We start from the raw sequence: 16,001 nt of genomic DNA, 5'->3' as shown, positions 1-16,001 counted from the left end.
ATTTTTTTAAAGGACAGACTAAATGCATTCACAAGATCAGGACTATTGAGACTTTACCTTTAAGGTCCCCTCTAGTTGCCAATTTTCCCAGCACCAGTTATATGAAGATTTCACGCAATTTCATAAAATCCCTTTGGTAAGCTCAGCGTAGTTAGTTACCTTTTCTCCCAGCCGAATGCTGCCACATTTCAGAATGTTGATATCATTTTTGCAGTTATCCATAAAGCCACAAATGAGACGGTAATCGCTGAAAATGATGGCCGTCATCTTGGTAATGTACTGGTGACACTGGTACTCAGTGATGTTGCCTCGGTGATCCACCAAGCAGGAAACCAAGTAACCTTTTCCAACAGGTTCATCGCTACATTCTTTAATCTGCTCAGAAGAAAAGAAGCTGTTTTACACGGTAGTCTATGCTTGTACCAAACAGCCTTATGAAAGAGAATGACTGCGAATTAGTTATCATTGATTCTCCACCTCAATGGTTAAAATAAAAGGAAACACTTAGAACTACATTTGCATAGTGTGTCATGCATACTTATATCAAGCCTTCTGAGAAATGTTTCTACAAGTTTGCACACACACACACACACACACACACACACACACACACACACACACACCCCATTATGAAGTAGAAATAGTCACAGAGGCATTAAGATCAGACAATCAATAATTTAAAAATGTGAAGCAAAGGGCTGGGGAGAGAGTACAGGAGGTGAGGTTCTTCCCTTGAACGAATTAACTCTGGGTTCATCCCTAACTGCGTATGGTTTTCACAGGGCTTCCAGAGGCCAATCCTGAACACAGACCCAGAAGCAGCCACTAAGCACCCCCTGAGACGGCTCTCCCAAATACTAAAAAAATAAAATGAAGACAAATTGAGGGTCACAATTGCCAGTAAATGTTTACTTAGCTTTAATCATGTCAGATGTTAGAGAATGCATAGCTGTAGGAACTGTATTTCAGTTCTACACCAGCTACAATAGGCTGAGGGTTTAACTAGAAGTTGATGCTTTTCTCCAAACATTCTGTTGGAGACTATTAAAACAGAAGAAAAATATCTAAAATTAATGAAGAAGGAAGAGGAAGGATGGAGGGAGGGAGAGAAAAAAGGAGGGAGGGACGGAGGAAAGAAGGAAGGAAGGGAGGGAGAAAGGGAGGGAGGGAGAAAAAAAAGAGAAAAGAGCACTAAACACCAACATAGTAAGAAGCGGGAACAAGCTGTGGAATGGGGGAAACAGTCAAGGTTCCTGACAGGAGGCAGCAGGAAGCAGAACTGGGCTTAGTCACAGACAGTAAATAACAAGCTTGGTTTGCGTTGGCAGATAATTCTTGTGTGGTGTTTTTCTCCTTGGAAGTAGGAGAAAGTAGGATCCCCAAATAAAGAAAAGAAGATAGGAGGAAGATACAGAACAAAGTGTTCTGTTGATGACTATATTTTTTACCATTTTCTTTTCCTAACTCTAATCATTTTCGAGATAGGAAGATGTAACCTTGCCCCAAGAATCCTTTACAAAACCAGAACAATACAAAAGGTTAACAGGCCTGTTGTTACATCCACATTACCAGGAAGCCAACCTTATTCTAAAAGGAAAAAAGAGAACTAAATCTAGCCAAGCAGAATTAGGTGACTATCTACACCCCACACTAAGTTCCACACCGTGGCCAAACTCTTAGGTACAGCTCCTAAGGGAACCCGCGTCGAGATCTGAGACGCAGTTACTGAAGCTACATGCTGAAGAACAGTATTTCAAAAATAGCTGTCTACTGGGGCAGGAGCGACGTACAGCAGATAGGGTGCTTGTCTTTCACATGGCCGACCTGGGTTCAATCCCAGGCACCCCATCTCCTGATCCCTGCCAGAATTTACGCCCCACTAGAGCCAGAAGTAACCCCTGAGAATTGCTGGGTGGGCCCCCACCCAAGAAAAAAAAAAAGAAAAAAAGAAAAAGCTGTCTTTTCTAAAAGTAAGAAGTCCTCATAGGTTGAAAACAGTCTGTCTGATCTCTGTGCTATTGGACAAGCAGCGCCCACCAAAAGTACAGGCGAACAGTAACCGAGGGTCTCTGTGACACCCGCCTCAGCTGATCTCTCAACCACAGATGTGAATTTCAAATCCACGATTCAGCCACGTTATTCTTAATGACTGGTCAACAGATGTGATTCATACTCCTAAACCATTCCAAATCCAGGAACTTCTTTTACCACTTACCTCTGATATTGTAGACTTGCAAACCTCTCTGGCCACAGACTCAAATTTGGGATCTGTCGTTAGGTTCAGCTTGTAATTCCACAACAACTAGACAGAGAGTGGGAAAGGGGAAGAAACCCTCTGGTTAGAATTTATCACCAATGGCTACTATAAATAAATGATAAGAGCACAGAGACAGATAAAGCATATTCGATTTCAGTTAAAACAGATAAAATGCCACTGGGTTTGCAGATAAAAGGGGAAACCCTGCAGACAAAACACCATTCAAACATACCTCTTCATTTTTATCTAGCTGGCCATTTTTAAAATTTGTGAATTTCAAAGTCATTAAAAAGCCAAGAAAAAATTTAAATTAAAATCTGATAAGGTTTTCAAAAAAGATATGAATAAGAGATATAGGCAAAAATTCCTCTTGTGGGGCTGGAGCGATAGCATAGCGGGTAGGGCGTTTGCCTTGCACGCGGCTGACCCGTGTTTTATTCCCAGCATCCCATATGGTCCCCTGAGCATACGAGTAATTCCTGTGTGCAGAGCCAGGAATAACCCCTGTGCATTGCCAGGTGTGACCCAAAAAGAAAAAAAAAAATCTACTTGTATCATAAAGTCAAATCTGGAAGCTTAAGTTTGGTGGGTTTATCTGCAGATTTTGCAACCAATAGATGAGATTTACGTTGTCATACAGATTATATTCCCTACTGCTGACCCCACCAGCAGGCTGGAGAATTGCTCCTACTGATACTTAGCAAACTTCTTACCCATTGTATTATCTCCCTGGCCTTGGTATACTCTTTCAAAACCCTGAATTGATGGAGCCAGAGAGATAGTATAGTGGGTAAGGCATTTGCCTTCCACACACATGACCTGGGTTCGATCCTCAGAATCTTATATGGTTCCCTGAGCACAGCCAGAGGTAACTCCTGATTGCAAAACCTGGAGTACCCCTTGGCATCGCCAGCTGTGGCCCCCCAAAATAAAATAAAATAAAAACCCTGATATTTACACAATAAATTTATTTTACGAAACTTTAATCTAAAGATACTATTACTTAAAAAAAAAAGATACAATTACTAGAGGTGAAGGTTAGCGGGCTGAAAGGATAGTACAGTGGGCAGGGGTAGAGTGTTTGCCCTGCACCTGGCAAACCAGGGTTCGATCCCCAGCATCCCAAATGGTCCCTCGAGCACTGCCCAGAAGTAATTCCTGAGTGCAGAGCCAGAAATAACCCTTATGCATCTCCAGGTGTGACCAAGAAAGCAAAAATAAATAAATAAAGGTGAGAGTTGGTTGAATATCTTTGTAGCTTTGAGAAAATTTCAGTAAGTGATCCAGTATCTGAAAAATATAAAATGCACGCTCCTAAACTTTATTCAGACGGAGAGAGAGAACAGGGGCATTGTATGATGTGGAACATGAAGAGATTTGAGGAGTGGGGAGGTGGTTTACATGCATTTCTCTCCACTACAGTCCAAGACTAAAGAACATAATCAAGTGGGGTGGGATGGGTAGAGAGATACAGTACAGGGGTGGCGCTTGTCTTAGAGGAGGTCGGCCCAGGTTTGATTCCCAGCACCCCCTAGGGTTCCCTGAGCCCCACCAGAGAGATCCCTGAGTATAGAGTCAGGAATAAGCCCTGAGCACCACCAGGTGTGAGCCGAAACAAAGGACATGATTAAGAGAAGGGGATCCAGCTGAACTGCTCAGTACTGCACAGGCCGGCGCACCGTGTGCGGCAGAAACACAAAACCAAACCAGAAGAATCCATTCATCAATTACTCACGGAATCATTCAAATTTCTTCTTAGCTTTTTTTGGGTGTGCTCTTCTGTTTTTGGGGCCATACCTGGCAATGCTCAGGGGTTACTCGTCTTTCAGTGCTTGGATCTGCTCCCTGGGGGGCTCAGGGGACCAGGTGAGGCCCGGGACTGAACCAGGGTTCCTGTATGCAAAGCCCACACTCCCTACCTTTGAGCTGTCACTGGCCCTGCTTAGCACTTTTTGTGGCCTAACATGCACACGTGGGGACTCTTAAGAGCCTGGCACTGTCCCTGCAGCCATGGTCAGCAGCAGGGCAAGTCACTGAATACCTGACTAATGGCATCACCACATCGGGGAGGGCGCCAGGCATTGGAGGGGGGTTTGGCCAGGGAGGAAACTTGAATGATTAGTGGCTGTTAGCCATATTACAAGGGGGTGTGGGAAGAGTGTGTAAGAAAACAAGAGAGTTGTGGGAAAGCTCCCTCCAGAGGGAAGCTTAGAGGAACTATTAGTTCTCATTAGAGGAACTGAAAGCCCAATAGAACACTGAATCTGGAAAGGCAGGAAAGGCCATAGCATAGAGCCTTGTAAATTATGTATGAACTTTTCTGCGCTGGGGGGTGGGGGTTACCCACATTCAGCAGTGGTCAGGGGACCATGTGGTACCCCGGAATCTGATGCACGCAAGGCAAACACCCTAACCCCTGTACAAACAATCTCTCTGGCCCTTAGTCTCTTTTTAAAGCCAGAAGTCTAAATTATCATGCTTGTATTAGTTCCTGTTTTATTGATTTGAAATATGTAATTCCAATCTTTTATGGTGAATCAGTGTTTGTCTCGAGATCTGAGTTTCTTGTGTACAAAGTAAAGATGGGATCAGGTTTGGGGTTTTTTTTTTTTTTTTTTTTTGCTTTTTTGGTCACACCCTGTGATGTTCAGTGGTTACTCCTGTCTCATGCACTCAGGAATTACTCCTGGCGGTGCTCAGGGGACCATAGGGGATGCTGAGAATTGAATCCAGTTTGGCCGCGTGCAAGGCAAACGCCCTACCCGCTGTGCTATTGCTCCAGCCCCTCAACCAGTCACCTTTATTATTTTTAAAAAATTATTATTATCTTTTTTTTTGCTTTTTGGGTCACACCCAGCAATGCACAGGGGTTACTCCTGGCTCTGCACTCAGGAATTACTCCTGGCGGTGCTGGGGGACCATATGGGATGCTAAGAATCAAACGGGTCGGCCTCGCGCAAGGCAAATGCCCTACCCGCTGCTACTGCTCCAGCCCCAACCAGTCACCTTTAGACTATATACTTTTGTCTTATTCTTCCTCGTCTTTAATGCTCTATGTCTCACTTTTTCTTGTTTCTAATTCTGTATTAGTGTTTAGCACTGCTCAAGCTTTGTGTTCTTTTGTTTGTTCTTTTCCTATAGAAGAACTGTCAATTTTCCTGTAGGTCAGGTGGTGGCACACTCCATTACTTTTGTGTAGCAGGGAAAGCCTTCCCTTCTCCAGCACATCTGAAATGCTGCAAGACAGAGTAGTCTTGGCTGAAAGTCTGATCTTTTACAATTGTAATGCATCATTTTTTTTTTTCAAAAGCTGGTAGAGCTGCAGAGAAATCTGAGGTGCCTGTTTATGCTGCATATTTTCCTTCTAGCAGCAGCATGAAATAATTTTTCTTTTTTTCTGACTTTTAACAGCTTAACAATGTTTCTTGGTTTAGGCCTTTTTTTCCTCCCCACCCCCTTTAGTTTTTGGGTCAGGTGCTACTCCTGGCTCTACAGTCAGGAATTACTCCTGACAGTGCTCAGCAGACCTTACGGTATGCTAGAGATTGAACTTATGTTGGCTGCGTGCAAGGCAAAAGCCCTCCCCGCTATACTATCGCTCTGGTCTCCAGAGACAGGCCTTCCTGCTTTTATAAATCTGGGTGAAAGTTCCCTCTTTCTCCCTCTAACTGTCCCTTCTCCTGCTCCGTTTGGCAAACAGAGTTTGACAGTTCTTTCTCCTCATGCATTTGAGTCATTCTTGGACTTCAATCTTCAACTGAAATTTGTAGTTGTAGTGTGACTGGCTAGTTACAGTACAAGCAGAAATCAATCCCAGACAACAGAGATGCCAAGCACATACAACAACTTTCAGGGTCTCTCCTGGCACATGTGCGGGCACTGGGGACTAGAACTTATTACCAGACAATTAGCAAAGCAGGCATTCTTAGCCACCATGCCAATCCCTCCAGGGTCACTGACTGCTTCTATAGCTTCAGGCTCAGGTGAATATCTCCTGCTCCTGCATTTCTCTCCTTATTTCAAGGAGCTTCCCTTTGTATTAGTGTGCATGTACTTTTTCTAGCTAATCTGCTTACAATAGATCATTAAAATGTATCCTCTCTGAAGTTCCCCATTTTTGTACTGTTAAAAGTGAAAATTTTGTTTTCTCTATTCAGTTGGATGACTTGGCCATTTTTGGCATTTGCTTTATTCTTCCAGTAGGAGGCTTTGTGGCTGTGATTTTGGAGAAGTTTTACAAACATACATACACACGTACATACATACAAATAAATATATATAAATAAAACTTTATATATACATATATATCAGAACCTCTTGCTGGTCATTTATTTCAGAAATCCATTTTTAAAAAACTGGATCACTGATTAAATTCCACTAACTGAAATTGAATCTCTGAAACATTTTCCGAGTGACAATCTGCTCCTGGACTTCTCCATCTTGCTTCAATCAGGGCTGGGGCTTGTTCTATTTCCATATTACTGGCATTCCTCAAATCTCCTTTGCTTTTTGTGTTTATGCTGATTCGCCAATCAGAGTTCTGATTGAGTTCTTATCTTTTGTCTTTGGTAGTTCCTCATTTTATTTTAAAACACATCCTCCAGTAGTTTTATGAGTAAACAAATGCATCACATGTTTTGAAACACTGTATCCCGAAACAGCTTTATTTTACATTATCTTGACTGGATTTAATTTTCCCTCAGAATTTTGATGCCAATAGTCTCTAGTGACTTAGGGGAGAAGTATATATGATATTATTCAAATTTCCAGTACTTTATTTTTCCCTCGCTGAAAGCTTTTAGATCACTTATCCCCCAAAGTTCTGAAATTACAATGATATGTGCCCCAGTGGGGGTTCTCTTTCTGTCCATGGTGCTCGTCCTTGATGGGCAATTTGTTTGTTTGTTTGTTTGTTTGTGGGCCATACCTGGGAGTACTCAGGGTTTACTCATGGTTCTGTGCTCAGGGATCACTCCTGGCGAACTCGTGGGACCATCACGTGGTGCCAGGAATCAAAGCCAAGGCAAGAGTTCTATTTACTGTACTAACATCCTGGCCCCTCTGTGGGCACTTTTAATCTAGGAGTCACTATTTGAAGTGAGGAGAGAAAATGGGACGAGAAAACATACAGCCGTAGAAAAAAATCTCAAGTTTGATTGTGGAAACTGTTAGCAGTCTGAACAGAGAAAGCCTGAAGGTCTGTGGGCCAGGCTGGATGGCCCACATTTAGACAAGAAATGCTCGTGTCTACTGACCAACTGACCAGCGGTCGGGCTGCCTGGGAGAGCACAGCCAGAAACAGGCACAGCAGCCTCGGTCAGGGCCACGCCCACCGCACTCTCCGCATCAGGCCAGACTGGGATACGCCAAGACAAGGACTTGTTCAGGATTGTACCTCACTGGTATTTATAATTCTCATAGTGATTTGTGATATGTAGATGTGTAATTCTTACCAGTCCATGTGGAATTTATCAACTGGGATCATTATTATCATAAGAAATGAAATACTGAAATTTAGCTGAATTTTAATCTCATTAGGTGTAGGGAGCCATTTTACAAGCCTGGCTCTGATCTTCTGATCAAACAGAGGCTTACTTAAAATTCCTCATCTTACTGACCTTATAGCCATTTGTTTCTCACTAGCCAACGCCCATGCCTGATCTGCATTTTACTACTGTTTGTATGGGGGTCCAGGCACGCATACCATACCACCTCCTCCCAGCAGAGAGGTATAAGTACTGTAACTGCCAGTAGAATAAACTCTCTCTCTCCTCTCCCCCCCTCCCTCTCCCTTTCTCTCTCTCTCCCTCCCTCCTTCTTGCTCTGCATCTGTTCATTTGGCTGTGTCCCCTCCTCAGTCCCACGAAGGGTCCTCCCTGCTGGACAGGACAGGACCCCCACAATTAGGTTGCCAACCAGGAAACTAAGCTAGGAGGTTAAAAATATTCAAATTCTCATGGAAGAGGAAAGGGTTCTGCTAACCTTTAACCATGGGGTTATTAAAGCCTTAATCATTCTTTCCGTGGGTAGATCTATAAGCACTTCTGGGTAAATACCTGGGAAGTGAGTGGTTGGATCACATATGGTGTTTATGTTTAAGTTTAACTTAAGTGAGTAATATTACACAGCTTTGAAAGCAGTTGTGTTAATTTCAATTATCACCATCATCACATGAAATTCCCTATTCACACCTTAACTGGTATAGATTTATCTTTTGAGGTTCAACAAGTTTTTGTGGTACTGTTTTTGGGCCACACTTGGCAATGCTCAGGGCAAGTTACTCTTGGCTCTGTGCTCAGTAATCATTCCTGGCAGTGCTCTGGGGACCATATAGGGCGCTGGGGATTGGACCCTGGTCAGCTGTGTGCAAGGCAAGTGCCCTGCCTGCTGTACCATCTCTCTGGCCCTCTATTTTTTTTTTCTTTTTTGGGGGGTAGAATATATCTGGCAGTGCTCAGGGGATCATATGGAATGCCAGGGATCGAATCCAGGTTGGCCGTGTGGCTGTGTGCAAGGCAAGTTTCCTACCTGCTATACTATCTCTCCAGGCCCAAAGTTTAACAATTCAAATGGTGCATACATTAAAATTTCACTGGGGTTGTTATACTCACCCCCTTGCTGCTAAGGAAGTTGAGCACCTTTATAGTGACTCAGAAGTCATTCTCAAGACTTGGTGAATGTGGATGTAGCATCAATTATTTTCAATTCCATTTCCTTTTCTCTATTGCTTTGCATGATTTTAAAAATATGTATATATATATTCCAGGCAGTGTGACATACACATATACACACTTCATATATAAGACATTTTCTCCTCAATGGTGATGGCTCAAGAAACCAAATACTATGGTGGGCATTAAAACGGGGGTGGGCGGTCAGTTGCAGGACTAGCGCCTAAGCCTCTACACTTTCCCTCCAGTCTTGAGTACATGCTTCACATGGGGAAGACACACGTAATCTCCTGAGCACTGCCATAAGTGGCCCCAAAACAAAAACAAAAAAAATCCAAACAAAGTGTGTTCCAAGGTACTTTTGTAGAAATGTCACCATAGCACTCAGTACTCGGCACACATCTGACTGACTCCCTAAGTCTCTTGAATGTCGACTGAATATAACTATGGATAAGTGAGTATGTGTGCTTAACTTTTTACATATTTAGTTATCGCTGAAAATTATGATAGGTTTTTTTGGGTGCTAGGGACCAAACCTAGGGTGTCACGTGTGTGGGGTGTGTACTTTCCCATAACCTGGCCAATCTCTGCTAATGTTGGACAGACGGCTGCCAATAGCTCTGTGTGTGTGCGCCTCTAGCTTTACTACAGTGGCTGGTACAGTAGATGATTAATAACTAAATGAATTAACTTTAAAAAGCAAAATTCTCAGGAGCTGGAGAGATAATACAGAAGGGAGGGCACCTACCCTGCATACGGCACAGCTGACCCTGGTTCAGTCCTGGCACCCCTATGGTTCCCCAAGCACCACCAGGAGTGATCCCTGAGCACAGAGCCAGAAGTCAGTCCTGAGCACTGCTGCTACTCAGTATTTTGTTACTCCAAAATGAAACAAAACTACGCCAAAAACTGGAATTCTAAACAACCAATTATTTGTACACAGTAGCTGTAACTGAAGAAAAATTTAAATCTAAGTAAACCAATATCTTTTTGGAAAATCTATTCAGTTTTGAAAATGGAGGAGTATCTACAGATTTATTGTGACCCTTTTATTAAAATTTAAAGAACTGAGAAAATATTATGCTTCCCAAAACTACTGAAAAAGCACCCTAAAGTCTATCATCTCATATATATATAAACACACACAAGCATACATGTGTATGTGTAAAGTACAGATGACAAGTTGTAGAAAAGCCATACTTACATGATTGCAGTCTGATGAAATTTCATTTTCAGGCTAAAAAAAAAAAAAAAAGAAGTGTCATAAAATTCAAGTTTTCAAACACCACTAAAATAAAGTCAAACAAAAAAGTCTGAATATTCAATATATAGCATAAAGTGGGGCATATGCACCTTTTAGCTGGCTGTGGAGAAATGTATCAGAAAGGCAGATAAAATATATACCCTTCCCAACCAACGGTTTAATACGAAAATGGGGAAATGAAAAGACACACACGAAAGAAATAGGACAATAGGCATAGAAGGATTCTAAATAACAAAGTGTGTTCCAAGGTGCTTTGTAGCAATGTCACCATAGCACTCAGTCAGTACTCTGCACACATTTGACTGACTCCCTAAGTCTGATAATTCTGACAGCTGAAGATGACCAGGTACAATACAGGTATCCTTTTTCAGTATTAATTTTTATTGTTACTTAGGTAAGACGTTCACAATAGTGCTAAAATTAATGGTTTTGATGCATAAAGTGACTACATACCACCCCCCCAAGTGCCAAGCCCCTCCACCACTGTCCCACTGTCACAGGTGTGTTTCTCTAAAAGCCAAATATCTGAAAAAACAAAACCAAACCACAGGCTTTTGAAAGAGGGTACAGGAAGTCTATCAATGACCTAAACATTTATCAAATGTCACCATCAGGGGAAGCTGGGTGATGGCACTTGAGGCCTCTGTGTACTAATGCTTGTAACTTGGTTTGAGTCTATAATCTTGTGGGTCTAAAAATTAAAACACAAGGGCTGGAGGGATAGTCCAGCGAGTAGGATGCTTGCCTTGCACTGGCTGACCCAAATTCACTGCCAGCACCCATATAGTTCCCCAGACTGCCAGGTGTGATCCCTGAGTGCAGAGCTAGAAATATGCCCTGGGCACCACCAGGAGTAGTCTGTCACCTCCAAGAAAGGGACTTGAATGCAAACTATATTATCTATTTCTTTGATAAGAAATCACCATACCTGGAAAAAGTTCTGTAAGAAAAGAAAGAAAGATGGGGCCAGAAGAAGGATATGGAGGTGGGGGGCGGGGGGAGAGAGACTGGTCTAATGTGGTAGAGATTCTTTCCAGCTTCATGAGTCTATAAAATCTGAAATGTAGAATATAAGAACACAAGTATTTACTGAACTTTACACCTCTTAATGCCAAGTAATTTTCCCCTATTACGATTATAGCTCTTAGTGCTTCATCTTGATCCTTCTCCTCCGGTCAAAACCACAGCTAACACGTGTCAGAATAATCTACTGAAAAGCTTGAGTTTGAATGTTCTCAGTTCAATCAAATGCCATACGCGTGTTAGAAGGATGGTTTCTGCTAAAAGGCACACGCCTGAAACTCTAATTTCCCCAATGTGAGCAGGTTGAGCTAATGCATCCGGCAGAGAAAGGAGACAACTCACGAAGCTACCGTGGACACTCTTCCAGTCTCTGAAACACCAATGTTTGCAAGCTGGCCTGTCCGAGATGCAGAACATTCCAATTACCCAGACTGAGGCTGAATTACCCACTAGATCACACTTGCTACTAAATTCAGTGACAACAGATCCTGCTTGTCACAGAGGAGAAGACAAACTAACAGAACATGTCAACAGTGTCTATTTTTTTCAGACCCCAGGAAATTCCCAAGGCTGGGCAGTGGAGCAGAAACTGTCCACTGCAGTGTAAGCAAACGCTTACTGGGTCCACCAAGAACCCAATAAACTCCCAATCATAAAAATAATTCAGCTATTAATGAATTATTAATGTATAATAAATACCCAAGCCGCCTCACCCTCCTCGTAAACTTTTGCTGAGCAATTGTAAATTTTTATTTTGAGGGGAGGACACCCAGTTATGCTCAGGGCTTACGGGACCATGCATGGTGCCAGGAATCAAACTTAGGGCAGGTACATGACAGGCAAGTACCTTATCTACAGTACTATCTCTCTGACCCTCCTTAAACTGAATCTTAAAATGCACACAGATTTACAACCTTTTTCTTAGTGCTGCCTTACAATGGTTTAATCAGATTTCTCGTATTTTTACCAAGGGACACTCCGTCCTCCCAGCACCAATAGTTCCTTAGAAACTGTGCCTATAAAAGGAGTTCTAGGGGCCAGGGAGTTATCTCAATGCTTTGCATGTGGGAGCTAAAGGTTTGTGTAGGATGACATTGCTTTGTCCTTTCCCCCTGGCCACAAGGAGCTTAGATTTATCCAGGCCACACCCATCAAGGTGTCCCTGAATCACTCCCATTCCTTTGTTTATCTGTAACAACTTCTCTGCTCTCTTCCCCCAACAGTTAATCAGCTTTACCCCCTAATAGACTCCGTTACTTTGTAAGGTCAGATCTTTCTAGGACACTGAACTTACACTGTAAGTTAATATTGCCTTTTTTTCCTCTCCTTATGTCTTTTGAATAGTTTACTTTAAAGCAAAGTCCATTTTGTATAGACAGAAGAAGACAATATTATGCTTTTGTAACTTGGGATTTAATTGGCTTCGAATATCATTCGTTCCCAGGCATCTGCTTTCTTGACTTAAGCCTTAGTTGCCCTCAGTTCCTAGCACCCCAAAAGCAGGGTCCCGACAAGGAAAGGGACGGACCCAGGGCAAGCGGTGAGTTATGTGCTACCCTGGCATCGAGATGGGCCTGGCCAAAGTGCCTAATTCTTAACTGTAAGTTAAGAGCTTGATCATGGCAAATGCTGTCATGATCCCAAAGTAATGACAAGACTAGGACCCTGCTAGGAATAGGAAAGACTAATCTGGCCTGAGCACTGTAGTCTGAGATCGAAATGGCCCCAGAAGAGCAATTCTATAAGCTTAATGCATCTCTTACTGTGTCCATACAAAATGATTAATATTATGAATGCTTATATGTTTGCTGGAGGAGGAGAGAAGAAACACTCATGGGATTCCGCCCTTAGGTGGTTTGTCCTAGAAGTAGCATCCCCTGAGGGAAAGAACTGTACTCCCATTGATTGTGACCACACCTATGTGTAAGCCCAACCCCTCTTGCAGGGGGAATTTAACTAGGCTGTAAGAGTGGGTTGGGGGTGAGTCTGAGAGCCCGGAGAGAAGCAGAGAGATAGACAGGAGTGAATGAAATAAACGGCAACTGATCAATCAACCGGCTTGGCCCTCCTCCGCCTGCCCCACGGCCTGGCTGCTCCTGCCGGGCAAGCGGCCTGGGACCACCCCCCTGCCAGATGATTTTTACAGGTTTGATCCCCTGCACTGCTCTTACATATGCTCTCAGATGTACTGCTGGATATAAACCCCACACCCAATCCCAAAGAAAGAAACCCCAAACAATTCTACCATAAGAAATTGCACACATACAAATTCCTATAACATATCTGGGCACAAAAGCAACATGTACCTTCTACATGAAGACCCCCAAACACTTTGATCAGCACTCCCGGCCCCCAGAAGTGCTGGGGTGCTCTGGAAGCATCACTCAGGGCTACCACCAGAACTCTCTCCCGGTCCCCAAACACTTTCAATATTAAGTGAGCATGTAGAGTCACTTGTTCAATCATTTAGCTTCCAGAGTATTCCAGCAATCCAGGGTGTGAAAAAGTTGCTGATCCTCAACAGGAAGCCCTTCCACGGCAGGACCCATCACACACACTCACATTCACTCAGACCGTGCCATCTGGGCCACCCCAGCGGGCCTTACTGCACAGCCTTGGCAGATGGAAACTGAGGCCCGAGGAAAGCAAAGCCAACATGGAGAGAACCGTAAACTCCACAGACAGCGGCAGTCCTGGCAGGGAATTCTTTCCTCTTACCCTTAATTCAGTTTCTTTTCTCTCACCATTAATGAAAGCACGCTGGAGAACGCGCCCTTACTTAGGGCTGCTGGTCTGCTGTGGTCCACAGTGTCCGGATTCATCCAAGACTTGTGCTTCTGCAGGATGCTCTAACAGCACCCATTTACCCTTCAACACTCATCCTTTCAAAAGGGATATACCCAACAGGGTCAGTTTAAAATTCTAAAAAAAATGGCAGGAGATACACAGATTACAGCTGCTGCCTCTCAAACTAGTGTAGTGGTGGAGATAATACAAACCCAAGTCCATATCAACCATGACACAAAACTCACTAGCAAGTCTGTACCAGAGGAAGGATCCTGATACTTTGGGGAGTTTGGGGTGTGCAGGGGCTACTCCTGGCTCTGTGCTCAGGGGACCACATGCACTGCAGGGAATGTACTATCTCTCCAGCCCCTGTGTGACATGTTAAAGAAAAGAGCGTCAACATCCATCCCAAGTAGAAAGACAGGAAAGAAACCAGCTGGAATCTTCATGGAGGAGAGTTGAGCTTGAACTAGGGGCGGCCGTGTCTCATCTGGGTGGCGAGGCTGGAAAGGCACACTCGGTGCAGAGGGCAGAGCCCAGGGAGAAAGTCACAAATTCCTATGGGAACTGCTCCTAAGCTCACCTATTTAGCATCTCCTAAATGAACAGTGGGATAACTACAAAGTTTTAATGAAACCCCTACGCTGACCATATTATGGCTTCCCACAGCTCCAATGAGCATGCTGAGCGCAGCTGGAAGAGCGGTGGTTTTCTTTACTAGTGTGCTTGCCCGCCCGGTCGGGAGCTGGCCGAGGGCTGCTCTACTATGGAGCACGTTGAGTTTTGGGCCCACGGATCTCAGCTCTTAAGCAGTTCTGTTCCTTTGTACTAAACGCAGGGCAGCTTAGGGCTATCTGTCAGAGCACGCTGCTCAGGAGACCATGTCTCCCTCATGCAGAGCCAGAGCCCTCTGAGTTATTTCCCCCGCCCTGAGGAAGCTAGATGAAGTTAAAAATTACTAGTCTTGGGCTGGAGTGATAGCACAGCGGGTAGGGTGTTTGCCTTGCACGCGGCCGACCCAGGTTCGATTCCCAGCATCCCACATGGTCCCCCGAGCACCGCCAGGAATAATTCCTGAGTGCATGAGTCAGGAGTAACCCCTGTGCATCGCCGGGTGTGACGCAAAACAACAACAACAACAACAACAACAAAAAATTACTAGTCTTGGGCTGGAGTGATAGCACAGCGGGTAGGGCGTTTCCCTTGCACACGGCCGACCCGGGTTCAATCCCCGGCATCCCATATGGTCCCCCAAGCACTGCCAGGAGTAATTCCTGAGTGCAAAGCCAGGAGTAACCCCTGAGCATCGCTGGGTGTGACCCAAAAAGAAAAAAAAAATTACTAGTCTTGTACTCTGAGAACAAAAAATACCCTCAGCACACTTTTACTTATGAAATAAATGTGCACATGCCTAAGCATATGTGCAAACACGTGTACACACACAGAGATATATGTACTGAGATAGAAATTGATGTTGGTTCTGCTGGGATTGAGACAGCATACTTTCTCATATATGTACATGTGTAGATTGGCAGGACTTCCAGGTTCATTAAGTACTAACTTATCTTCCGTGAGGTTACACAATGAAAATACAACAGTCTGGCTAATTACTTAAGATGATTAAAAGATATGACTGAGTAACTTGGTTCACTAACAAGAATGATGCATAGTTACAAAGATATTATGTCCTAAACTTTGTTTTGAGAAGCCAAGTACATTTTGGGGTGAAGGGAAGCACCCAGTAGTTCTCAGGGGTTACTCCCAACTTGGGATCAATCCTGGCAGTGCTCAGGAGACCATTTGTGGTGCCAGGATCAAATTTAGGCCCCCTGCATGCAAACCATGAGCTCCAGTTCACTGAGCTCTCTGGCCACTACATCTTATTTTTAAGAGAAGTCTGAAGTTAGTTGAAAAAAAAGAGAATATCACAAAATTAATATTATTTGTCATCTTCTGTGTCCAGAGCAAGAAATATCAAATAGTAAGGATACAGGAACCT

General features: G+C 43.7%; 1 protein-coding gene across 1 annotated transcript in view; it reads right to left on the bottom strand.

Moving 5' to 3' along the window:
• GLG1 (golgi glycoprotein 1) overlaps positions 1 to 16,001 on the bottom strand; it is a 115,049-nt gene that overhangs the window by 43,460 nt on the left and 55,588 nt on the right. The window contains exons 2-4 of the mRNA XM_004600525.2: positions 10,133 to 10,165; positions 2,216 to 2,302; positions 160 to 375 (exon numbers count right to left, since the gene is read on the bottom strand). Of these exons, the coding sequence (XP_004600582.1) occupies positions 160 to 375; positions 2,216 to 2,302; positions 10,133 to 10,165 (336 nt within the window). The remainder of the gene's footprint in view (positions 1 to 159; positions 376 to 2,215; positions 2,303 to 10,132; positions 10,166 to 16,001) is intronic.

This window comes from Sorex araneus, chromosome 8, assembly GCF_027595985.1.
Source record: "Sorex araneus isolate mSorAra2 chromosome 8, mSorAra2.pri, whole genome shotgun sequence".
Classification (NCBI taxonomy): domain Eukaryota; kingdom Metazoa; phylum Chordata; class Mammalia; order Eulipotyphla; family Soricidae; genus Sorex; species Sorex araneus.
The sequence above is the reverse complement of the archived record's forward strand: the minus strand, read 5'-3'. Positions and strand labels throughout refer to the sequence as shown.